The following is a 27115-nucleotide window of genomic DNA, read 5'->3' on the forward strand; positions in this document are numbered from 1 at the left end:
GAAAGAATCTCTTGAATGGGAAATGTTAACTTCTCTTGTTGGAACAAGGTGACGGGTGGGGTTATCCAAGGGTTAGGCTTTTTTTGGGATTGTGTTTATTTGTAAAACATGCTTACATGGCTTGGATGAGACTATCAAGTGTCAGTGCGTGCACTGAGTCAGTATTGAGCTGTTTTCTTATGTCTGTTTTGTCCTGGCCCAGGGCTGGCTTCATTTGAGTTTGAGGAAGGGATTTTTCAGTGTAAAACATAGGAGACTTTCAAGATAAGTGCTTTTGTAGAAATACATGCTCTTGTCATTTCTGTTCTTTGTTTTCAGGGTGTGTAGGCAGATCTTTCCTGGGTGCTCTCTTTAGTCTCCCTCTTTTTTCTCCCAAACATGGGAGCCGTTCATTTTAACTCTGTTGGATGTCAGAGCACCATTTCTGCCAAGCAAGAGCTCAAGAGACCAGATGAGTTTGATGATGGTGTGGGGGGAAGGGAGAGAGGAGAGAAGGGCCAGCAAAGCTAATGAATCACATAACAGCTTTCATGGAAATACCGACTGCAAGTCATGTCCTCTTGCAGCTCGGGCAGCCAGCCACAGACCTTTTGTTCCCAGTGGAGCCAACAAACCACAATTTGCTCTCCACTGGATAGTTTAATTCCTTAGTCACCTCTTCCTCCCACAAGTCATTCTTGCATGGGGGGTTTACAAATGCTCTCATTTTTCAGAGTAGTAACACACTGCTGATTAAAGTGGTATTGAAGAACTTTATTTTCCCTTGGAGACTCATTTTTACTTGACTTAAGCTTTTCTTCAAGGCCAGTGAGGGCCAGCTCTGTTGATGGGTCTCGTGAGGTGACTTGATAGGGCTGACATGATGAAATGGTTTCAGAAGGACTGACAGACACATCAGTCAGTGGCAGTGTCCCCTCTGCTCCCAGACCAGTGAAATGGGATCAGCCACTGTCACAGTTGGACTGACCTCTTGGAGGAATTTAGTCATGAGTGTGAGTAATTTACCTCTGGAATTGTCTGAGGCAGTGCTCAGTGATAATCTGAGGTCCCCTGATTCCAAGTTGAAAGGCTAATGAATGCTAAATTAGTGCAGAAGATCATCAATAAACTCTCCTACACCACAGGGCCTTCCCAGCAGTTTTCTGCCCTGGCTGGGAGGATGTGCTGAGTGGGAGTGCTTTCTCCATGGGCAGGATGACAGCTTTTACAAGAAGAACTTCTAGGGCATGGCAGGCAGCAGGATGTGGTTTATGCATTTTGTGTGAGATTAATTTCCATCAGCAAAACAAAGCCATTTTTGGATAAAGGAGGGAGCTTCTGGGAATCCTGCTGAATGAGCTGGTCAGCAAGAACTTGTCCTGTGGGTCCAGAGCTTTGCATTGTGCTTTTGCCCCAGTGCTGGTGGTGTTTTAGGACCTACCAGTGATAGATCTAACATGATAGTAAATGTAAAAGCTAATTTTCTTGATGATTGTCTCATTAGTTTAGTTAATGTGCTTGACAGCTGCAGAGTGACAAGGGAACAGCCAGGGGATGGTTGTGGCTCTGACACAGCATTAAATTACTTGAAAGAGGGAAAAGGGTGGAAGGAGAAGGGAAAAATGCTGAATAGGGAGTAATGGAGAAAGAGAAGTTTGCTTCCTTTTGTTTGGGATATGCTTGGCTCCTCAAGATCTTGAAGCTGTAAAGCTGGCCAAAGAAATCTGAGCATGTATTGCCCCTTGGTCTTCCCACTGAGAGCTGCCAGAGCTCTGGAGGTACTGAGGAGTTTATTTGGAAGCAGTCCTGTGTTCTGGACCTTCTACCAGTATTTCAGCAAAGTAATCTGTCTTATTTTTTTCTCTTTTCATTTCCTCCCCAATTTTACTAATTTACTCTTCATAAAATCTGATTTCCACAGGGAATGTAGCTTTCAAAACAAGATGAGATTCTAAAACTGAGGCAAGAGTACTTCTCTGATTTTGTTTGTACTGCATTGCTTGAGGAGAACTTAATTTGATTTTTCTGTGATTCTCACAGACTGACAGTAGAAGATAGACAAATATTTGATATTTTCATTATTTTCTATTACTTTTCCATTCTGTATCTCCAAGCAATTTGAACATGATGATTGAAGATGATCTAAAACTGAGATCTCTGATGATGGTAATAGACACTGTTAGATTTTCCATGCATGAACTTTTTTCTTCCTGTAATCCAAAGCAGGCATGTGTTCACAGATCTCTTTGGAATGTTCCATCTATTATATTTCATGAATTGTTTTTCCACAAGCATCAATAGGTATGGATTGCATGTTCTGAGGCAGAGCACTCTGCCCTTGTGTGCTGTGTGATCATGGGTTGGTTCTCTCAGGCTATAAATTACATCAGAGCTGCAGCTTCCTGCCCTTTTCATCAGGCTCTGGAGCACACAGCTAACAAGCTCTACATTTTTATCAGCAGCAAAATTTACATTTGAAGTTCTTACAGGCAAATTTTATATTCATCACTGGAAAAATACACTCTTGGGAAAGCAAAAGGCTAACATGAGTTTTCAGGGTTCAGTTCTGAGCATGTGTAAGGGATGTGTTGGCTGAAACAGGGACATATATTTTCCATTTGTTACCAGCTCTGTAGGTTTTGTATCTTGGTTGGAATTTATTCAGTTGCTTAGGAAAAATGTTAGGAGCAAAGCAAATATGTCCACATCCCATGAGCAGAGTTCTGTTCCTCTCACATTCCTGTCCTGATGGATGCTTTGGTGCCAAGTGTTAAAAATCATTGCTACTCAGGCAAGTAAGGATTTTAGCAGCAACCTCAATGAAATCATATTTATTAATGTATGGAATGAAAGTGGCTTTAGGGGCAGGGTGCAGTTAATCCTCTGACACATTTTACTTATGTTGGATGACTTTTCTTCCTTCCCCAACTGAATTAAGAAATCCCATCCTATACTAAGGATAGAAATCTGTTTTAATTAGTCTGAAATATGTAGAATGCAAAGGTGGCTCCTTCCCTGCATCTGGAGGATATTCTTTTGTATTTTTCACACCCTAAAGGTCTTCTGCATTGTGCCATTGCAGCATTTATACTGAAGATGTAGAAATCCTTGTGATACCAACTAATTATGTTCATATAATCCCTTTTATAGGAGTTGTTTCCACAAGGGTGTGGATAATGATAAATTTGTTGGCAGGAACTGAGTTCTCTGCAATACAGGAAAGACCTTCAAAAGTATAACTGAATACTTACTCTCATAGACAAAAATGCTTATGATTCCTGAAATAAAACAGAGGTGATTCCCTGTGCTTGTGCAGAACAGAACCAACTCAGCATGAGGTTCATTAGTCATAATTAACAGCTGGTAAGAGGGGATGAGGTTCCATGAACAGGAGTCATTCCAGGACTGGTAATTCTCTGCTGGGAAAGCTCCTCCAGAGTGCAATAGCCCTGGTGTTGTCTCTGCAGTAATGTGAAATAGTTGCTAAATTGCAGCCTGTAGAGAACCTTGCATTTTTTTCTTATTTAAGGCTAAATTGTCAAAATTCTAGGGATTTTTTCAGAAAAGGAAAAGCATTTAAAAATTCTTTGACCAAAGGGAAGTGGTTCAAAGTCTTGTTCCCCAGAGCTGTAGTGTCAGCTGTAATGCTGGGAGAGGATTAGGTGGTGGTGTCGTGTCCATCCCAGTCTGGAAACATTCCTTGAATGGGAAGAGTGTTCCAGAAAAGTGGTGCAATTCATTTAAACCTTCAAAGGCTTTTAGACCTTTGTCTAATGGAAGGCTGTGTGTTCCTACAGCCTCAGTTTTCAGCTGACTAGAGCAATGCACAGAAATATTTCAAGCCAGGCCTCCTAAAGTCCATGGCAGTAACTTTGCTCAACCCAAACCCCTGGGTCCTAGGATTACAATCTATTTAGCCACGAAGTGGGAGGCACAGAGCTCTAAATATGTTTTTCAAGGCTTTTCCAGAGCAAAAGCTGATCAGGGTGGAGGTGTCAGAAGGGAAGAGCCCCTCTTTGAGGGGCTGAGGATATTTCCACAATCCTTATCTTCTAGGTCTTGAGAAATGCTTTCATAAAACCTTGTTGAGTTTGAAGAATGGACTAATCATGTTAAGAATTACTCTCAGCCTCCTCCACACATAGTTTCTTTGAGGCTGCTTGACTGTGGAAAATCTTTGACTGATCTTTTAATTAAAAGCTCTTTTTTTCTAAACCAAGGAGTTCAAGCTCTTCCTGCTTTGAAGTGGGCAATGTTTTATAGATAAATATCTCATTATGTTATGAGCTTTCTCCTCTCCCCTTCTGTCTCATTTCTTTTCCTGATGTGTCTCATCCTGTGTTGATAGTTCTGATGATTTCAGCCCAGTTCCCAGTATCGGCTCCCAGCTCTCTTAGCTCTGTGCTGGGCTGAGCTAAAGCTCTGGATGAGCACTGGAGACTAAATTGGAGTCCTTTCCCCACCCCCTCACAGAAGCAGGCTGGAAATGACAATAAAACTGGGTTTATTATGTGGCCATCACATTTCAGTAAACAAAAGGCAGTTGTAGCGCCAGTGCAATGCAAACTGGTTATTAAGCATTAAGCAAACAATTAAAAAAATAAGCTTCTAGCTTTTAAGTTCTGCCCTTTTAGGGAAGGAAGAGGAGCCTCCTTTCATGTTTCCATTTGTGATCCTTTCCCCCTGTCTTTCTGGATCAGCAGGGTTTGGGAATTCAGGAGGACAGAAGTTCTTTTGGCCGAGTGTGGGGCAGCATTCCTGAGCTGGAGGGTTGGGATCATGGATTCCTGACCCCAGTGCTTGGAGAGGCATTTTCAGCTTCTTTTCCTCTGTGATGGCTCTGCTCCCTCAGTGGCAAGGACAAGGAATCAGAGCATTCTCTACAAAGAAAGAGAAGTGTGATGAAGCCCCATGCAGGTATCTCTGTCAGTTCCATGGTTCAGTCCATGGCATGGCCTCCTGAACAATTAAACAGGCTGAGTAAATTACCCTGCTGATTGTGAAAGTGTTGGATATTAAGCATTTCCCCTCTTATAATGTTTGGTTGTCCTTTGTGCTTGTGGAGAGATACCAGACTTTGATGCTTAGAGGGATCCACAGCACCTGACTTGTCTGGGAGGAGCAGGAGCAGGGTTCTCACTGTTCCTTCCAGCTGGATTCTTGGACCAGGAGGTTTTAGGACAGTCCTTCATGAACTTGAGCCACAGATCACATTCAGGTGTGACAACCACTGTGCATGGAGGAGCACAAGTACTGACAGCCACTGCCAAGTGAGTTGGTATGGTTGGATTTAGGGTTGGTTAGTTTTGTTTGCTTTTTAATTTCCTGTACTTCTCAAAACACGCAGCGCTGGTATTTTATCCATTATAATTGTATTTTCCAGAAATGGAAGTACAGCTGTTTTATCATCACTGTTAACCCAGCAATGGCTGAGTGAAGGACTTCTGGGCTAGATTAGCTGGGAAGCTGCTCTCTGAGCTGAGGAGAATGATCTCCTTGTCTGCAAGCTAGAATCAAGGAAAACCCTGGGATCTTAGTGCAGCTAGTGGTCATTTATCTCAGGAATATTCCTAGTACAGCCATAGGAGTTGATGGATTATTTCTTTGCTTTATCTTCAAGAAAATCCCTGCTTTTTCTGAACAGCACATTCTGGGGGATGTGCTATTAACTCCAAGGATGTTCCCCACAGCAGTTGCTAAAAACCTTCTGGAAAGCAGAAGCCTCAGATCTAACAGGTAGGAAAACAAAGGAAACTCCAGACTTACCAACCATATCAAACAAAAAATCCTTTGTTTCAGTGAAACACCAGTGATTTTGTCCCTCTTCACAGAAAAAATCATATTTATGGATTTTCTTTTTTAACAGTTGTCTAAAAAACTGCCAGAATAGAGTTTAGCTTAAAATTGATTTAGCTGTAGGTATGAGATGATTATACCTGATCCTGTCTTGTTTTTACAGGTGCATAGGCAGGAAATGTTCCAGAACAAACAAAATCAGGAAGTGTCATAGTACACAGAAATCCCAATAATTTTGGTGTGCTTATGTCACAAGTACATGGAATCAAGCCCTCCTTAAGGAATATAAAAATTATGTATTGTTTTTAATAATGAGCTGTGATGGTTGTGGAAATTACAAATTTGCATTAAGACCAGCAAGTAGGGGTACTTCATTTTAAAAAGGGAGAATTCTCTATTTCTATAACTTTCACCAGATTAATTTTGAGATAATGCTACACATTGAAAGTTTTAGTCATTCTTTTGTGGGGGCTGGACAAGGGGTATAACTTGGAGGTGACTAAAGTTTTTGGCAGGCCCAGTGGTATTAACAGTTCCAAAAAAAGTAGTGTTGAGTTTACCATAGGGATATTCCAGCAAGTGTAGGATATAGAATTTCCCTGAACATTTGCTTTGAATGGCTCAGTGTTTGTTATGCCAGGTTGCTGGGTACTCCAGAAATCCAAAGCAGCTCAGGGGTAGATTCCACCCCAATTCTGACCTGCACCAGTGTTGGTAATTCCATGGGGTTTGTGTCCCTCATTCTGGGGGTGAGCACAGCAGCACCTCGTGATCCTCTTGGTGCCAGAGCCTCAGGGAGCAGTGGAGCCCCTTGGGTGCTCCTTGACTCTTGAGCAGATCAGAAGGAGAAGTTTGTGTTTGTGGCAGCAAAGACTGGGCATGCACAGAGCAGTTCTTGTCTCTCAGCTCAGCCAGTTCACTTTCCCGATGCATCTTTGGGAGCAGAAGTGGCCTCGTACAGTAGAGCCTGCACTGCTTTTGTACTTCTGTACTTTTGTACTTTTGCTCAAAGCAGGGATATCCAAGCTTGAGTTTTCATTTTCAGCTTAAAAACTTTCAGGAAATTCAAGTAAACAGTATCAAAAATGTTCAGAGGGACTCTTTTGTTGGACACTGGCAAGTCTCTCAGGGTAAAGAGATTTTAACTACTCTTGCTGTTATTCAGAAAGGAATTGTCTATGAACAGACCCATAAAGAGCAGAAAAAGTCAGCTGAAATTCACAATGAGACTTTGTGAACAGGGTTTTGATCAGATCTCCTCTCATTTACCTTCTGAATGCGACCTTGTTTCCACTGTAATAGAATTGAGCTGTGACAAAGTGAAATTGAAATTCAGTTCTTGTGGCTGTGCTGAGCTTGGAACCATCAGATACTGAGTAGAGTTGATCTTTTTCTATTTTCATTTTAACACTTTTCTGGAAGAATTAAATGTGACTTTCTCTGCAAGGAGAAAACGACAGAGCTATTGATCAGGTGAATCCAACAAGCTGAAAATAAAATGTGTGTGATCATTCCTTAATTGTGCAGCAGACATTTTTCTCTTTTAAAACCACTATAAAACTTATTGGGACCTTTTCTGGATTCTTAGTACTTGTTTAAATGCTAAAATTTAAACTAAATGGTGATGCTTCAACTCTAAGGTCATCTCTACGATTGGGTTACATTCCTGCCGTGGGAGAGTCTCTGCTGGTGGCCACCCTTGAAAAGAATGTCCTACCAATAGTTCATCTGCAGATTTAAACTACTGGCAAGTAGTTGTATCATGACTTTGACTTTAAATTACCAAAAGTGCCTTTTCTTGGGTGCTTTTTGCACTCCAGATCTCTAGACTTGTATTTCTAACTAAAAAAATCAGCCAACCTTTACCAAGTGTTCAGCTCAAATGTTAGGGTCTCTAGTCTTAAATTAGGAATTACTCAGATCAAGATGCTTATTGCTGCTTTTTATTTTTCTTCTCTAGTGTAGCTTTTTCAGTACAGACATCTGTTGTTCCCTAGTACTTTGTAATTTTTATTTCTCTTTGGTCTTACTCTTATCCTCCATCTCAAATATCAGTACCCGAGTTGCTCTCCTCACTCCCCACCATGATTACATAGATCAAAATCTTTGCATTAAGCCTTTTAGCTCTTTCCTCCTGTTACATATTGTGCCTGTTCCACAAACAATGCAATCAGGGAGGCCAGACAGTCCAACAGGCCATTAAATGATTCAGAAAAAAAGCAAATGTTTTAATTACTCGTAGTCTGCATTTGCTAAGTGAGTAAAAGGCCTTATTGGAGCAGAAGCTTCAATATATAATTAGTGCTGGATCATCAAAATCACATTTGTTGTTCTGGAGCCATCTCCTTGTCTTTTTGTAAAGCTAGGTGGAGTACAAGTGAACCTTCCCAAGGAGGTGCTGACCTGTGAAGGTGTTGGCTCTGTGACTAACACTCTGCAAACAGACTGATTAATTCGGAAAAGCCACGGCTGGCCAAGCCTTGCTTTGCTTTGTTTGCTGCTGCATAAAGACCAGGTAGCAGAGAGCACTGTCTTTCTCTAGGACTACCCTGAAAGAGATGGAAAATGGTGTGCTCCTCTGAGTTTTTGAGATTTATTTAAAGGAGTATCCAGTGCTGTTGTCAGGGAAGAATGGACCCTGTTCAGCTCATTCCCTTTGTGTACCAAGCAGCTCAAGCCATGATACTTTGCACAGTACAATAGTGCCATTCTTTATCCTGACTTTTGCCTAAGCTCATGGTGGAGCAGAAGTTTCAGCCATTTCACTCTCAAATATGAAGTTCTAATCAGCTGAAGCAGTTTTGGAAATATCAGTAGGTTCTGGATGGTACCTCTTGCCACTTGCATCTCTTTGAAAATCCAGCCTTTTGCATCCAGTCCCACTCACATTTCAGCTCTCAAGAAGATTCAAGTGTTCCTCGTGGCTTGATTCACTTGTGTGCATCCCTTCAGTATTTGTTACCAAGCAGTCCTACCATTCCCAGAGGTTTAGGGATAGGGGGTTAAGCAGTGTGGCAGAATGTGCAGGGATTTTGTCTCTGTAGGTGTTGTATGAAGTAGCCCAGCAGTGCAGGTAAGGGCTGCTGTTCTATCTGCCCTACTTCTCAATGTTTGCTTTTCCTCATGCCACCGTGAAATGTGTCAGTGTGTTTCCTGTTAATTTGGATATCACAAGATCCCTGGTCAGCAGGGAAGTTGTTTTTTAACTGTTTCATTTGCTTTAAACAAAGGAGGGGGGGAAAAGGCAGGAGGAAAATAGGGCATTTAATAAAACAGATGTGTACTGAAACCTTTTAATGAAAAAGTACTTTAAAGGAGTCAAGTGTACAGCAATCCTTCCTCTGTGCTGTACAGTCTCCATTTCCCCAAGGACATCCCTCACTGACTCTTAATCAGTCTCAGTATCAATCTCAGGATCAATGCTGGAACTGGGTGAAAGGGATCTGCCAAGTCCCCTGGGCTTTCACTTAAGCTATGAGGTCTTAGTGGCTTATCTGCTTTTGAAAAATGGATCTTAGGCACCAAGTTAATTAGGTTCTTTAAAACTTTACTCTGAGTTGACAAAAGTAGTCAGAAAACATGTCCAGGCTCCCTGTAACATGTGCTGGTTTATCAGAGTGAGTCAGCCGAGACTGGGTTGGTGACTCCAAGCTAATGCCATCTTTTGTGACTTGGCTGTGACTAAATTCACATTGATGATGTCATGAATCCCATATTAATCCATTGTGTTAAATCATTCATTGTGTAGCTGGAAATCAGCTAAAGGGTACTAGGGTGCTGGAGCAATTCTGAATGTAGCAACAAAAAGCTGCTGTTATCTGCCTTCTAACATTGGTTTATAAATCTGTGAAGAAAGTCTGACTGTTCAGTTCAATGTCTGCTGGCACTTCAGGTGTCTTCAGACATCCCAGTTATTCTGTCTGCCTCTGGAGCAAGGGATGAATCTCCTACAGGTGCTGCCAAATCTTAGAGCTCAATGAAGATATTTTAAATATACCTAAAAGTCATCTGAAATGGCACTAGACAGCTGTGTTTTGGTGTCATAAACCAGGTGAAATTAAGATACTCCTGTGAGGCAGGTTTGTTTTACTGAGAAACTGAAAGTGGTGCCAGGACCTTTCCCAGGCAAGGCTGAGCACAGGGTACCTGCCTGCCTTGCCTGGCTGTTGCTGTGTGTTCCTGGTGCTGCTCTGGATCCTCAGCACACCCTGGCAAAGCCTGAGGAAGTGCTCTCTGAAGTCACAGCCAGAGGATGAGCTGAAAGCCAGAATTGATGAGAAGGACATATTTCAACTAAACCACAAGTGCTAGAGCACAGTAAAATTGTGTGGGGTGGTTTAATAATTCTTTTTATTTGGTGTACAAGCGTGGGCTGTTAATATTGCCTTTACTTAGCCATGGTGCTAAATGCTTCCAGCCCATTTGATTTATACTGACCTTTCCCTCAAGGAACCACTTTTTTATCTGAGGCTCAGGAGTTCTTTTCAGATGGGAAATTTTATTAAAACATCCTGGCATGTGAGGACAGAATTCCAGAATGACAGAACCACCTCTGTCTTCTGCTTCCAGGCAGGCTTTGAGTAGTTAGTCCTTAATTTCTTTTTGTAATCTCTTGTTGCACTGTCCTTTCTGAGGAGGATTTAGGGATGACAGACACGGGACAGTGAAATTGCTGATCTGTTGCAAAAGCAGGAGCTGGAATGAGAGAGCTTTACCATCCTCGTGAGAGGACAAACTTGTCTGCAGGCAACAGTTTGCCTTTCTGAAATGTATGACTGGAACATTGCAGCATGCTATGAATAGCTTTCTTTTAGTTCTTGTTAGTTATCCTGCCCTTGCAATTCAAATAAGGTATCCATTGTTTCAAAACATCACACCAAAGCTGCATCCCTCTCCATGCTTTAGTCTTACATGACTGAAATGCTTTGTGGGTGATCAGTGCTTCAATTACATCGATGGTGCAGGAGGCTTGGTACCTACTGAAACTATGGAACAGTGAATTACTGACGTGGAATTTTGAATATGTTGAAGGAAACAATGTGTTTTTATTGTTGTTTGCTTAAGAGATGACAGGATTAAAATTGAGGAATAAGGTACTAAATGGAACATTCCCTGTTAACTCCACTGTGGAACAGCAGAAGGCCATGGCATTAACCTTTGGGTTATTAATATGTTGGTGGAGGGGAGGATTAAGAAAAGGGCAGGTTGTGGGACACAAATGGGACAAAGGCCAGAGGCAAATAATTTTGTATTGACTCCAGTTCTAAAAAATAGATTCAAGGCAGAAATTAGAACATTTTCAAAGGTGATTGCGTAGTCAAATGCTGTCACTTCTCAAGAGCTGGGACTGGGGAAGCAGGTGTTTGAACTGTTAGTATAATTAAGGGTCAAGTAAAATAAATGTAAATTCAAGGCTGGTGCTTTACTGCAGTGATATGTGCTATCTCAGAGCACATGGAATGTAAAGGCAGATAAATGTATTGAATCTTCATTCCATAATGTCACACGTGTTCCGCTGGGGCTGGTAAAATGTTTGCCTCCTACATCCCCTTACCCTGCTAGCACTGTAATTACATTGGATGTTACTTCTGAGCAGCAATCCTGTGTGTTTCACCTTGGAGGATTAGGAAATGTTTTCCTCCATTCCATAGTCCATTTTCTCCTGGTTATGGATGTCCCTATGGAAGGTGCTGAGAGCTCCTCAGAAATGGATCATGATGTGGAAAAACTGAGGAGTAATCCTGATGCTTCTGTGAGAAACATTGTAATTGTGTTGAGAATGGGATTAAAATGTCAAAAGATCATCTCAAGGGGTCAACTTTTATCTCATTAAAGCGATACTTTGGCTTTTGACGCCAGTGGGAAGTCAGGGAGTGCTCTCTGGCAGCAAATGGTTCATGGAAAGCTCCACAGCAGGGTATGAACCCTGGTCCTAATCCTGATTTAGTGTGACCTTGGGTGAGGTGTTTCATTTCTCTCTGCTTCCCTGTCCTGTAGCTTAAACTAAATTATGTGTTTTAAAGGATTTGAGTTAAATAGCTGGTAATTTTAAAGCACTTGGAGAATTATAAGCTCTATGTATTGTTATGGGTTAATGCCTCATGACTGAAAAAGTAAGGCTGAAAATGGAGAAGTTCTTACTGGGCACCCAGGTGAGGAGCACAGTGATGAGGTGACCTCCACTGAGATTCAGGGCTGGTTGTTTTTCTCTCCCCTGCTCAAAACCAGCAGCACTGGCCAGGCAGTGAAGTTCTGTGTGATTCCAGCCACTGAAAGCAGCAGCATAAATCAGGGCTGTGCTGGATGCAGCAGTGGGAGGCACATGTCTGTCTGGAGTGTCCCACAGCCCATCACCAGACTGGGGGCCACTTAATCAGGTCACCAGGGGGACTTGCACAGCCCTCAGTGCAGCTCCTGCCTCTGGAGCCTGGGGCTGTGGCTTGGCAGTCATTGGCAACCACTACACTGCTCAATTCCAAGGTCATTCACAGGGGGCTTGCCCATAAAATAGACTTTAAAGTGGTGTTTATACTTGATTTGGTGTTTTGTGATCAACATATGCACTTAGAACTTTTTTTTCTTTGGGGCTCCTTGTGACTTTTTTAGTATCATGTGGTGCTTGTGGGGAGTGGAATGAGGAAAGTATGTAAGTCTTTCTGTGGTAAAAAAACCAAGTTGGTTAATGGTTATTGATGGATAGCAAATGCCTTGTGATTTATGACAGAACAAGTCAGCAGAGCGTGGAGTCTTGCAAAACACAGGAGGCACATTGAGTAAGCTCAAAACCTGCACAGGTTGGCAAGCTGGTGGAGTACAGATAATCCCAGTTAAATATCATTAATTGTTATCCTTATGTATATGTCTTCCATTGCTCAGGATCATGTTGCAGTTGTCATCTGCTGGTGATTAGAAACATGCTGGCATCACTACAGGTGCAGCACATCTCCTAGGAAAAGGTGGTTTCCTTAGTGCCAAGTAATTTGTACTAATGTGTAATTGCCTCATTATTTATTGCAATGTACAGAATACCACCCACTGTTTATGGAATACTGCTTAGTCATGTACTGACCAGTTGGCAGTCATGTTATTGAACTGGTTTGGACATTAAAAAAAAGTTTTTCAGAGCACTTGCTTTTGTCATAAAATTTTGTGTGAAAGGTAGAAAACCCTTTCAGATTGAATAAAAGCCCAAGACACAGAGAAGGCTTTAAATCACCCCTTAGACTCCATTCAAGAACATCTCTGCTCATTTGTCATGTGGATTTTACATCTTAAAACTGTAGTATGGTTGCAGCTTGGATGAAAATGCTTCTGTATGCTGGACATTTGTCCTTCTCAATGGTCAGGATGCATTCAAATGTTTTCCCACCTGGGGTTCACCTGTGCCTCTGTCTGAGCAGGGAGGGGCTGTGCTGAACTGGGATTTCTCTGCTGGAAGCCACAAAACATCATGGCCCTTTCACTTTTCCTCCTGTCCTTCATCTCCTGGTGTTGGCTGTGTGGACACCACGAGCTTTGCTCATGTGCTGAGCTCACTCTGAGTAGGTTTTATGGGCGCCAGGTCCTGGTGGTTGGGTTGGGAACGGGATGATCCATGAGCCAGGGCTCTGACAGGGAGAATTCCCATCTCGGCTTTCGTGGTGCTTTCCACTGGAGACCCCAGGGCTGTGCTGTCCCCTCCAGCTGTAGGTGACTGAATGAAGCTGTGCAGGCCTGGCTGTCCCTGTATCTCTTCCCAAAAACACTGGAGCCTTTGTCTCTGGCCGCACCGTGCCCCTGCCATGACAGAGGCTCTCTGTGCTCTCCTGCCAGCGCTGCGCCGGCTTCAGGGGGCTTTTCTTCAGCTGCTCTTTGTCTGGGGTGTTTATTGTGCTGCTGCTGCAGAGTGTGTGTGTTTGGGGGGGAGAGGAGGGGCTCCTGTTTGTGTGGGCTTTATAAACCCAGTGCATTCTTCAAAAGAGATGCTGAGCAAACGGGGTGGTGTTAATGTTAACCCTTCCATGCCCTGCTCTGCTGTGGCAAGGAGAAGGCTGTGGGAGGGTGATGAGGTTGCTGTGTAAGGAAGGGAGTCTGTTCCCCTTTGCTCTTAATGCTCTTTGATTTTCTGTGGATGCTGCACATGTGTGTCAGCAAAGAGCCTCCCAAAAGTGGGGAGATGGAATTCATTCTAGGATTTGCCCCCTGAGTCCTTCTGGAAGTTGTTTTTATTGCAAACACTGGCTCACTAGCCCTTTCTGTTTGCATAACTTGCTCTTGCATCCTGTTTATGTGGCTACATTGGACAACATCTCCTCATTGTGCCCTCTCCCCACACTTTATGGTCCTGTACTTTAGGGCTTTTCCTTTTGAATAAGGTCCTGAATTTTCAGGAGGATTTTCTTAAGTTCACAGTGTTTCAGTTACAGTGCCATGTCATACCTGCCCTTTGAACCAGCTTCTTTTCTTTAACCAGCTTGTTACAACTTCCATGGTTCAGATGGCTCTTATTGTTTCTTCAGTGCCTGGGGTCCTGTATTTCAAGAGAGCTTTGAAAGATGAAAATCAACAACTCATAAACTTCATTTCCCTTGTAGTCACATAATGCTTTGCATTGTTGGTTGGTGGGGAAAAAACCCAACCAACAACTGCTCAGAACAGCATCAACTAAACTCCTTTTGCTCTTCTTCCATAAGAGGATGGGAATTTAGAACATGGAAAATCTCTCATCCATCTCTACAAGAAGCTGCAGCAGCACAATTGTTTTAGTGTTGGAAGTGCCAGAAGAGTTTTATATTTCACTGAATCTGTGCTCAGCATAAGTGTTTCAGTCCTTCTTTTGTGATGATCTGCTTAAATAGAGTGTAATGCAAATAGTTTTGTGTGTGATAAAAATACATTGTTTTCAAAGACAGTACCTGTTCTTAAGTTACTGAACATTTCCTCAGAAACTGATTAGGATTAGATCCAGCATTTTACAAAGTAGTGTGAAGAACTTTTACTTTCAAATAATTAATATCCTTATATCTTTACATCAATACAGTTAATAGGGGGTTGTAGCTCATGTATTGCAGCATTTACATATTATATTACCACACTGGGAAAAAGTTTACCAGGCTGTGTTCCTTTGCAGGGGATGGGAAAGGAAGAAATGCAGAATAATACAAGCCTTTGAAACATGAATCCACAGAGTCAGTCATGACTAAACCTATTCAAACACTCAGGTGTTTTTTCCCAGGGCTGCTCTAGGCTCCAGCATTGTTGTTGTGAAACTTGTTTTCTTCATGCACTAACTCCAATTTGCTTCATCCCTGTTTCCTCAAGGAGCAGTTTCGGCCGCGAAGCGCACGGGGATCCCAGCGCCCCGGGAATTGTCCTCCTCCGTGTCCAGGGAGAGAGCTGTGCTGCGTGCTCAGGCCAACCCCAGGAAAACACAGCCCAGCCCCACCTCTTCTGCTGCACCAACTCCTACCAAGCACGTGCGCCCCACCAGCAAGTCCAAGCAAGAGAATGAAACTGGTGACAAGGCTGTTCTGGAATCTCAGGTTAAAGAGCTCCTGGCAGAAGCAAAGACGAAAGATTCGGAAATTACCAAACTTCGTTGTGAGTTGAAGAAATGCAAAGAGAAAGGGTCACTCAATGCTGAAGGAATGGGGGCTTCCAACCAAAATTTAGAAACAGTATCACCTGTTGACATAGATCCATTAATAAGGACCCTTCAGGAGAAAAACAGGACTTTCCAAAAAGAGCTTGCTAGCCTGGGAGAAGAAAACCGTGCTTTGAAAGAGAAATTGCTTTACCTGGAGAACTCCCCTCTCTCAGACACAACCACAAGCAGTGGAGGCGACAGCAGCCTCCCAACCCCAACTACCCAAGAGTCAAGTTTTGGAAGCCCATCCAAGAGTGTGTCCAGGGGTGAGGCAGAGGAGCACAGGCAGCACCTGAACGGGGCTGCCCTGCGCAATTCCGGCTCCTCCAGCAGCGATGTCACCAAGGCCTCCCTGTCACCTGATGCATCTGACTTTGAGCACATTGCAGATGTGCCTTCCAGGCCAGCATCTGCCAGCAGCAACCACTTCAAAGGCTCCAAGTGCTCCACTGCAGGAAGTTCTCCAAACAATATTAGCGACCTCTCTGTGGCGTCTCTTACAGAGAGAATACAAAAGATGGAGGAGAATCACCACAGCACAGCAGAAGAGCTGCAGGCCACTTTGCAGGAGCTGTCTGATCAGCAGCAAATGGTGCAGGAGCTGACAACAGAAAATGAGAAGCTGGTGGAAGAGAAAGCTCTCCTGGAGACTTCCTTCCGTCAGCACAGAGACAGAGCTGAGCAGCTGAGCCAGGAAAATGAGAAGCTCATGACTCTCCTCCAAGAGCGATCCAAGAATGAAGCTCAAGAGGAGAAGGTCCTTGAACTGGAGCAGAAATGTGCAGAAGTTCTTGAAAAAGCACAATTTGAAAGAGAGAAATTGCTCAACATCCAGCAACAGTTAACCAGCAGCCTTCGAAGCTTAGAAAGGGAGCATCAGGATGCCCAGCAGGTGATAAAAAGCCTGAGAGAAGAAAATGAGAAGCTGCTTAAACTTCTAGAAGTGGAACAGCAGAGCAACAGCACAATGGCGAAAAGTCTGGAGGACTGCAAAATTGCCTTGGAAGGTCTGAAAATTGAGAATGGCTCTCTCAAAACTCAGCTGGAGAATGAGAAACAAAAGGCTGCAGAAATCAACGTGATGGGCTGCACCTCTGACAACTCTGAGGTGCAGGAGATGCTCAAAGTAGCCCATGCAGAAAAGGCCCAGTTAGAAGCCTCTTGCACTGAGCTGAAACAAGAGCTGCTGAAGGCAAACAGTGAACTGAAGCACATTCAGGGGCTGCTGTCTAAGGTAAAACAATAACAGCTCTAAAATAAAGTGGTTGTTTCTGTCCTTTCATAAATAAATTGGTCTTTACATTGATTGTGAGTTTCTAGGATTTAAATTGTATGATTAGTTCTTAGTAGAAGCTGAGATTATATGATATTGTCTCAGTTTCTGCTGCTCTACCCATATTTTCTCAGAGATATCTATTGGCATATCTGTATTTATAAATTGATAGCTATTTTGTTCTAATACCTTCTGTAGAATTTACTCTTTCAGTAAATAGAATTGTGTCTGTCAGAATTGGAGCAAAGAGCAGATCAATAAAAAAGCACTTTGATATGGTGTGAACAAATAGTGTAAATAACTTGCTAATCAGATGAAGAGAAGGGCATAAATAGTTAGCTGTGAATGTTAAATTCTGAATAATGAATCACAATTAATTAGCAGTGAAGTATAGGTGTCATTGGTCATGAGAACACAAGGACATGAATTAATGCTCAGGGAAGCTGATAGGGGCAGCAACAAGTCACAGCACAGTCAAGCTCCAGATGAGATAATTTTCATAAAGCAAATATTTTTACAAAAAAAAAAAGATAAATGCTCTGTTTTGAGTTAGGTAAAGTAACATAAAAATATTTTCAGAACAATTTACCTCATTAGTGAGTTCATAGCTTTGCTCCAAACAAGGTTAAGCAGGTTAGTGTCCCTGTTTTCTGTGTGATCCTGGCTGTTCAGAGGAGCTGCAGCATGAGCCATCATTCAGCAAGTGTTAATAAAGCACAAGCAGTGATTATGTCCCAGTGCTGCAGGAGTGAAAGTGTGCAGCCTTTCCTGTATGGAGAAGGGAGCATGAGAAGAATGATAAAATTGGCTGCAGAGGAAGAGAGCATTGCCAAAAAGCACCTCCATGGTTTGGGTGATTTAGAAAATCCAGATGTCCTTACAGCTAAAATAGGTGACCACAGCAAATGGGGTTAGTAGAGGAAGCTTTCCTCCACTTTTCCCAAGTGCTTTCTGGAGCTGCAGGTCATGAAGAATAAATGAAAAACTGCTGAGTGCTCAGACTCTGTACCAAACTTTTTATTGCTTGGTTTGGAAACCACAGATTTCCCTCTTTTTACTCTTCCCTTCTCTCGAATTAAGCTGTTTTGAATCATTGGCTATTTGTGACACCCAAACAAGACCACAGGCTTCTGTAAGGCTGCCCTGCAGTGAGGCTGTGCCAGTGCTGCTCACTGAATTGGCAGCCTGCACCTTTTCCATAACTTGTTCCTAGCCAGAGAGCTCCCCCCAAACCTGGAAGCATTGATCAATGGGCTGAGCCAACAAACTGAAGCGCAGCAGATTCCCCTTTCAGTAATTCCAGATGTCCCATATTCAGAAATACACTTATCTGCAGTAGCTGGCTCTGCTGTGTGTGTTTTCACAGCCCATTGAAAATGCACATGGTAAAAGCAGCAAATTGTTAATGTGGATGAACTGATCATCAGCCTGGCCCTAAGGCAGTGATATCACTTTCATAATGTTCTACAGAAATAGAAGTGGAGATTTCTGGGAATATAATTCCTCTCCATTAACTGCAGAGATTGGTTTGGAATTGTGGTCATCATATAGAAAATTCCATTTCCTTTGCAGCATCTTGTATTATCTTTATTGCCAGGAAAGAAAACTGACATTCATCTCTCATCTCTGCTTCCTGAGACTCTCATTTTCATTGAAACTGGGTGTACACAATGCTTAAATCCACAAGTAAAGTCTCTAGTGAGTGAGATCTCCTAAGAAATAAGGACAAACTTGCAGCTTTTTTTCTTCCCTCCCAGGCTGAGAATGAGTATGGTCAGCTGAAGGAGGTGTGTGACCGACAGGCTGAGCAACTGAGCAGAACCAGCCAGAAGCTGCAGGAGAAGACATCAGAGAATGAAGCAGATATCAAAAACCTGAAGGAGACCATTTTTGAGTTGGAAGACCAGGTGGAACAGCATCGTGCTATAAAACTCCACAATAACCAGCTCATCAGTGACCTAGAAAGTAGGTGGAGCTGGAAAAAAGGATTGAAGTGAGCTTATTTGAGGGGCTCAGTTTAGGGCTGCAACAGGGAGGAGGAGGTCTGATCTTTGCAAATATTCCAGTTTTGGATATTCCCTTCTATTCATGCATAAAAGTACTATTTTAACAGAGAGTGCTGTAGATGGGACATTAGAGACAGTCTCCAAGCCTCATTCTTCAGTGAAGGAAGTAGTGCTTGTTCCAGAAATTGGAATTACTGGGTTTCTCTTAAAGAGTTTTTAGGGCAGAGCACTGGGAAGAGCAGTAAAGTCGAGGTTGCTGAGGATGGGGAGCTGCCACCTGGTGGAACCAGTGGCTGTTCCTCCCATCAGTGATCCCCAGGGATGTGTGTGCTGAGCAAGGGAATCCACGTGGGATTGCTTAAATTTGTCTGGTTTAATACCTGAAAATAATGACATATTTTAGAGGTGTTTAAGTACCAGATCTACTGTTGGTTCCATTCCTGATCATTGACAGTGTCTTCATTCAGTTTAATTATTTTAGTGGCATTACCAGAAGCAAAACCAAATCAGCTGCTCTGTCCTCCCATTCTCACTTTCACTGTTGCCATTATGTGTTTAATGAACTTTTCACGTTTTTTATCATTCCTAGGTAAAGCAATGAAGCTGGAAGAACAAAAACAAGATACAGAGAGGCAGCTGAAAGCTCTGACTAAGCAGATGAAGGTAAGGTTTAAGTTCCAAGAAAAGGCTAAGCAGAGCTTTGATTGCAATACTGGCACTGTGTTTTCCTAGAACAAGAGCAGAAATTCTTTCTGCACCCTTTAAGTTTTCATTCTCTTCACTTTGGACTTGGTGGCAATATTGGAGTGGAAAGCTTAGCATGAGTTTCTTTGGCAATAGTTTTGGTAGTATAAAGAGGCAAGTGTTCAGTTTGACCCAACACCACCTTAAAATAGGGGAAAAAATCCTGGTTGCTTGTGATCACTGCAATAGAGATCAATAACTCGGTGCTCAGCTCAAGTGTGGGTGCATTTTTACAGCAGTTTGGGGTTCCCATTGCTCTTTGCAGGAGGACACAGAGGAGTGGAGGCGTTTCCAGGCTGACCTGCAGACTGCAGTGGTTGTAGCCAATGACATTAAGTGTGAAGCTCAGCAGGAGCTCCGTGTGGTGAAGAGGAAGCTGCAGGAGGAGGAGGAGAAGAGTGCCAGACTGCAGAAGGAGCTGGATGAAGTGAAGGGCAGCAACAGGTTGGTTGTTTACCATTTTCCAAGGCCAGGACTTGCTCTGTGTGCCTGCTAACACGCATGCAAACAGTGCTTTGTCAGTAACTATTTGCTGGCTTGGATGTGCATCTCGTCTGTTTGTAACTCTTCTGGCGGATTTTGTTGTCTCTTATTCTAAGATGTTTCTGTTCTTTTTCTTTTTGGCAGTCTAGTTCTGTCAACTAAGCCATGAAGGTTTTAATCAGGTATATTAAATATGAAGTAGTAACAATTGCCAATATCCTCTGATAGCTTTGCTCTCAATATGGTGATGCCTTTATAACTCTGTGCAGCTGTATTAAACCATCTGTGGAAGGATTGGCTGGGTACAGATATTCCAGAAGAGAACTTCTTAACCTGAGGGAAGTCAATGAAGAAAGACAAAGTATCACAAGCAGTTCATCAGAAATATGTGTAAATTAATTTTACTACTCTAGATTTTGCCTTTTAATCTCTCTCCTGGTAAATTCACAGCCATTGGCAGAATGGCCACAGGAACAGGGTGAATCTTGTCATTTCTTTCAGGTGAAGTAACAGTCCAGCTCTACATTGCACTTATTTGCTCACTGTTTTCCATTCAGGATTTTCCACAGCAGCTGTACAGTAGGTGGGACTAAAAACATGGGAGAGCTTTTTTGTGGAGGTGTAGGGGATCAGAATGCCTGGATTGAACAAACAGAAAAGCCTCTTTTCAGAAAATAAGGGAATGTTTTTAGGCTCCAGTTTCATTAGCAGAGTCCCAAGTGGATGCAAAGAAAAGCTGTTACAGACCATGTACTCAGACAAAATGATTACCAGACAGTACTTAAGGTTCTGGGCTCTGTTTCCATTTCTAATTTGTTCTTAATGAAATTTCTCTTGTTGAAAGCAGGGTTCCTATATGAGGGTGGGGAATGATATTCTCATAGCTTCCCCTCTGTATTATTTTGGCTTTTAAGATATATTTGATAGTACTTCAAATGAATAGAAGATGACCTGCTAATTTGCAAACTGGAATATTTATCTTTCATCTATAAGGAACATGATCAGCTCTTTGGTATAAGAAGGCTGAGCTGCAAATACTCCTTTTTAAATTGGAACAGAATCCAATCCAGAATCCATACAGCTGTAGTTCCAGGAGGAATTGTTCAGACGTGTATTTAATGAAGTCAGTTTTGGCTTTTGTGTCTCCCTCTGTGTCACACACACATGGATGTGTCTGTCTCTGTGTCATGTTGACTCTGTGTAGCTTGCTTTGAGTATTACCTTGGTCATGGAGCCAGATGTGCTGTCTGCAGTGGGCAATATTGATTCTCTTTCAAAGGCAGGTAACAAAACCAAATTTTGCATCTGTCAGGATAAATAATTTAACTCTCAGAGTGTGCAAGATGTCTGTACTGAGTGGTTTGGGGAACTTAATGAAACCTATGGAAATCTCTTTCTAAACAAACCAGTGATCAGCAGCTAAACACTGCAACTTTAAAGCTCTACTGACCTATGAAACAAATTCCTGAAGTTGCCAAAGCTCCTGCTGAGAGCCAGTTCTACACTTCCAGATATTTTTCCATTCCTGAGGTCTCTGTCTCCCCCAGCGCCTCAGCTTCTTTCACCCCAGAAGTTCTGGGGTATTCTCATCATCACTTTGTCAGCTTTCACAAATGCCACTGCTCACAATCAGCAGTGGATTCTGGTGCCTGTGGTGATTTTGATGTGTGCTCAGCATTGGTGGAAGCAGTTTGTAGCATGATACTTTAACAGAGCCCATAAAGTATTCCTCATGTTTGCTAATGCTGAGCAGCTGCACGCTCAGCTGAATGTCTGACAGTCCCTAGTGAAAGTTCCTTGCCTGATTTTTAAGCTCTTATTGGAAAATGTACCTTCCAAAGAGCTTGCTACTCAAAGGTTTTTGGCAAAATCTCAGCCATCTCTTGAGGGTCATTAGACTCCACCTCATAAATTCATCTTGAAGCCAATTTATCTCCTACGACATCCTGCCATTTTAATGTTTGCCTGTGGCTGCCTGAGTTCCTGCCTCCAAGTTTGATTTCACCGTTACGTTCTTCTAATCAGACAAAAAGTCATTTTTGGTTTAGGAACAGCCCAAGAACTTGCAGAAAAAATCCTGATGAGGTCATCAGAGTTCAACTGAATGAAGGTAAGAGCCTCCCAAGGGCATCTTTAACACAGATTAAATGTCTAATTCTATGACTGAGAATGTTGGGGGGGAGGTTGGACAAGCATCGACCAAATGGAATAAGGGAAAAAGGAGTTAACTTGTCCCAAGTTAGTACTGGTGAAACTACAAATTGATTAACTCATGCTTCAGGCAGTCTTCTATGATATTTTACATCCTAATTAATGTTATTTCTCTGCAGTAAAATGCAAAAGCTTACAATCCAGTGTTGTGAAGCTGTCTCCTCACAAGTAGTGGAAATGGAAGTTAAATATTCTCCATCCTTGGAGGTTTTCTAGACCAGACAGGATAAGATCCTGAGTAAAACTTTCAAGGTCTTGCTTTGACTCTTTGGCTTCAAATTGTCAAAATTATTTTGGCACTAAAGCATTTTATGCCTTGAACTAAGAACATGGAGGGAAGACAGTTGGGCCAGGAGTAGTACTTAGAGAAATTAAATCTGTAATTAGATGAGTGACTTTGTAGAATAATAAAAAAATTAACCAGATCTTCAAATGGAAGCCTAAACTGAAGATTGTGATGCATCCCACTAATTTGCGTCTGTTTTTCGTCCTAAAGTCTCCAATGCCACAGCATGGCAGTGTCACATGCTTTTCTCCTGGAAATGAGCTTGTAGTCTGTGTATTAAACCCTGCTGTCAGTCTGTATGTGCTGATGTGCTGCTCATTTGTGCCTGTGTTTGCAGCTGTTCTGTCTCACAGGGCTTTGAGAGTTCACTCTGCTCTCACAGCAAGCAAAGGAGGATGGCAGAGCAGGGCTCTCAAAGCAGTGTTTGTTTGCTCCTCAGAGTTGTTTGGGGTGGGGGTTTGGGTTTGTTAGGGAGTTCCTGGTGGGTTTCTTTACATTGGATGAGGTTATTCCATCCCCTCTAGTTCAAGGACCCTGAAACTCTGGCTGAGGTAGAGCAGCTCAGCTGCCTGGCTGGGTCCCTGTACCCCTTTTGAATGAATAGTCTGAAATGAGGAGAGGAAAGCCAGGAACACCACCATACCTGTCCTACTTTGATTCCCTGGCTGTAAATAATTAATTTCCTCCTATCTGAGCAACACAGATTTATTCTGTGTTTTGTTGTTGCTCATCACGTCTCAAAGCCAAATTAGTGGAGTGTTAAGGTGCTCCTTTACCTGTCCCAGCCACCCCACTGGTGTTTCCCTGGCTCACTCTAATTTAGAGATGATGGGATGATGTAAAATAGAGAGCTGTACCTCAGGGTGGGCATGGTGTGGCTTTCCATAACCTCCCCAACTGCTGTGTGTCTCTCCACAGGTGCCTGATCTCTGCCAGCTAACACAGCCCTGAAAGGAGGCACAGCCAGGCCTTGAGACACTACAGGACTTGCCTTCAACTCCCAGCTGAAAAAGGGAAGTTTCAATACAAGAAAGCACCTCTGGTTTTTTTATTACCCTGCAAAATTCAAGTGTATTGCAAAGTGTGAATGCTCAGGTCCACCTCTTCCCCATGGGCAAGAGCCTCTCTCTTTGTTTCAGAAGGCTTCTCTCTTCAGAGGACACCAGGAGGCAGAAGAAGTTCTGAATTCCTCTAAAGCCAGCTAAGCCATAAGAAGTAATCACAGAGATTTGGGGATCTGAAATAACTGAAAGCTTTTGTTTTTGGAGGAATGAGGCTATTTTCCTCAAAACAGGCATTCAAACATACCATTTTAACCTTAAGCAAAAATTAAACTGAGTGTGTATGTCTTATTTGTAAAATTTAATGGCATATACATAAATTCTCCATGTAACATTCTGTTCTGTGATCTATCTCTGTGTGTCTAAATACATGTAAGAGAGCAGATTGTTTATACAGACACACAGACGTGGGGACAGGTCACTGGAATCCAGCAGCAAACACGGATTTACTCAGTCATTCTCAGCTGCTCTGCTGGTTTGATTTCCACCCCTGCATTGACGAGGCACTCGCCACTGGGTGGCACGGCCGACCCGGTGCTGCTGGGGAGGGACAACCACGAGCGTGTCCTGCTGTGACCTTGCTGGGGACAGTTCCCTGCGAGGTTTGTCCTCCTGGAAGAACCACAGAAGGAAAAGAAACGAACATGGCAAGCCCCTTGTAAACACCCTCTCAGAAAGGAGTTGTTCTCATGCCTTTAACTCAGGTGAAGTGTTTGATGATCAGGGAGAACTTGAAGTTCAGCTCTGCAGCCGGAGACACCTGGAGAGAGCTTTCCATGGATGCTGAGGAAAAACTCAGAGATCACCATCTCTACCAGGAGATTCTCACCTTTTGCTCCAGGACTGGAATTCTGTGTTTTGGCTGTGGGATTTCCGTCCTTTTCTTCTGGATGTGAAGACCTAGCAAGGGCCTGGTGTGGGAGCAGGCTGAGCTAGTGGAGAATTCCACAGGATGTCCTGGCTTTGGCATGGCCCCACCTTTGTGCCGTGCTACTGGAGTGTTTGCCTATATGCACACTTGTGTTGCCTTTCTCTGCTGTGCTGGCAGCTGTTGAATGTTGGTTTTTATGTTTAAGAAATATACATTGAAGTGCCAAATAAATGTTTAAGTGTTTGGAATTGTCTGCTGCCTGCCTTTGGCCTCTCTTCTATTCTGTGCAGCAGTAGCTTGTTGTCTCTTCTTTGTGTGCCTTGGAGTTCAGGAGGAGTCACAATGACAGGAACTGTGTCAAAGATGATATTGGGGAGTCATTATTTCTGACAATATGGTCCTGTGGTCTTAGGCCTCCTGTAACAGTCATCAGAGCAGTTTAGAAATTTTACAAACATGAGAAGGCTGAGTTTGCCAAAAATCTGTACATTAAGCCCTGAAAGACTTGCACCTTGTTGGCAGTCAGTTGTCCACTTGTTTCAAACCTAGAAAACAAGGAGACTCACTCTTGCTGTTAGAGAAAAGCTCTCTGCATCTATTTCTCTCACAGTGAATGAATGAAACTCAGCAGTGGTTTTGTGAAAGGGACTGCACGTTTTAATTCCTTTGTGGCTCCAGTGCTCTGCTTCCTCCTGGAGCTGCTCCACTTCAGCCAGCTGCATGTTGCAGCATTTATCTGTGTGAACCATTCATTCTTGTTTCCAGGAAAGCATACTGCACTTGGTGACATTTTGTTCAAACCCCTCATTTTTGTAGCAGAACTTGTGTAGTCTCTTGGATGGCCTAAGATGTGCTAAGCTGAAGAAATTCTGTGCATGAGGAGGAGTCATTTTGGGTTTGAAGTTATGGCTTATCATTAATCTTTCTAGTTTGTGCTCTCTACTGTCCTGAATTAGCTACTGCAAGTTAAGCTCTTGCTGTTCTGCTTCTCTCTTAAGAAGCCCATCTCTGTACACACATGTGCATCCCCCTATCAGACAGATTTTTCTTTTTAAGGTTAAGTGCTCACCAGTTTCATCTCTCCATTGCTTGTTGGCTGACATGTGTTGTTTTAGTTGAAGCAAGTGGCTCTCAGGATTGTTGTTCTTACCTTTTATGCCAAAGTTTGCAGCAAGGGAGGCCTTGGTTTTCTGTTGTGATTGTGTTTAATCAAGGAGGTTGTTTCAGGCTGCCTATTACAAATATACAGATGGAAGATTACAGGAAGCATTCTTTAAAAAAAAATGGAACTGGTTGTAACTGCAGCACTTGAATCCTCATAATGACAGAATAATGGCATGTAAATTCTCAATTGACTCTTCTGTGGCACAGGGGCTGGTCCAGTTACTCTGTTTAACATGTTTGCATCCTTCTGCAGTCAAAGGCCAGACTGAAAGTGTAACAGATTGCACTGGGTGGTTTGGGGTTTTGAGGCAGAAATTTGTCCTTCCTCCATGCTTTACAGGACTCTTGTAGCTTTTGTGGTTTGTGTAGCTCAGGTGCAGGTGCTGTCACGTGCTGATTTGTTGTTCATGCTTTATGAACCACAGAACAAGAAGTCAAGGCTGGAACTTAAGGCTAGCAAGGCACTGGCTCCCTCAGAGCTCAGAGAATCTTATCCAATCTGCCTTTCCTCCTTATTGGATTAAAGGAGAATGGAACTGAAATGGCTTTTTCTCCAGCCATCTGCCTCTGCAGGCTCCCCTGGCACACAAGGGGCTTCAATGAATTAAAGAAATAGCAAAGTCTGCTTAAAGACAGCACCTCCTTAAGCCCTGCCAGAAATAGAAGCTTGAGTCACTCTTATTCTCTTATTCACTGACACCCTTTAGCCTTTTTCATTTTCTGATGGCTAAAGGGAAAGGCTCTAACTTCTATTTTTGGCTCACAGAAGTTGTTCCACCCCATAGGCACTTTCTGGATGGAGTCTTCCAGGCACTTTATGAAATAATTTCTGGTTTTGTGTTCATGTAGCTCTTGGTGTGTATCAAACACTGTAAATACAGGGAGGAGTGGTGATAGCTCAGGACCTGCTGCTCAGCAGCTCATTTGCAGGTTCTGAGCAGATGGGAGAGGTACAAATAATCTCTTTTTACATTGCTAGACTTTATTTGCTTGCAGCTTTCCTAAACTAAAGCTAGGTAATTGCACTCCAAGTCTACCTGAGAAATACAGGTAAGTCACTGAGCAATGTCATGTAAAATACTTGACTAGAAGCAACTTTCACTGTGTGATTATATTTGATGTTTAACACAGCTCTGGGCCTTCCTGTATGAACTCCTGTAAGTCCAGCACCTGATCTTGACTTCAGAATTTCTTTTCAAAGGAGTAACTTCTTTATCCTTCCTCTTAAAATATAAAACATTTTCTATTTGCTTTATCTGTCTTCATTCTAGCCATTGGATTTTGGCCTTCCTGTGTCTGCTAGGATGAAGCACTTAAGAGTTTACTCCATGCATAAGTGCTTATGAATTGTGATTGTTCATTTATTTAGCAGATGTCTCTGCTGATAGGTTTTAAGTGTTGAGTTTTTACTCTGAAGTGTATTTGTCTTTTGGTTACTTTCCTCACTATAAACTGAGAGCCACAGCAGCCCCTTGGCACCTATGCTGTATTGAAAGCCCATCTTCAGGGAATTATTGATAATTACTCAAAAGTCTCATCAAACTGCTTTGTTTTTCCTATGAAAATCCTCCTTCCTGTGTGAGGCTTGGGAATGGGCATGAAATGGTAAACAATGC

General features: G+C 42.7%; 1 protein-coding gene across 3 annotated transcripts in view; it reads left to right on the top strand.

Annotated features, from left to right (window-relative positions):
* The window catches only part of SPECC1 (sperm antigen with calponin homology and coiled-coil domains 1), a 74126-nt gene that overhangs the window by 24743 nt on the left and 22268 nt on the right, over positions 1-27115 (top strand). For 2 of the 3 annotated variants that reach the window (XM_036395332.1, XM_036395334.2), the window contains 4 exons: positions 15076-16634; positions 18431-18638; positions 19269-19342; positions 19689-19867. In XM_036395332.1, coding sequence (XP_036251225.1) covers positions 15076-16634; positions 18431-18638; positions 19269-19342; positions 19689-19867 — 2020 coding nt within the window. Of the gene's footprint in view, positions 1-15075; positions 16635-18430; positions 18639-19268; positions 19343-19688; positions 19868-23321; positions 24584-27115 lie in introns of those variants that run through there. The other variant, XM_036395335.2, reaches the window with a different exon arrangement.

Source organism: Molothrus ater, chromosome 21 (assembly GCF_012460135.2).
Source record: "Molothrus ater isolate BHLD 08-10-18 breed brown headed cowbird chromosome 21, BPBGC_Mater_1.1, whole genome shotgun sequence".
NCBI lineage: Eukaryota > Metazoa > Chordata > Aves > Passeriformes > Icteridae > Molothrus > Molothrus ater.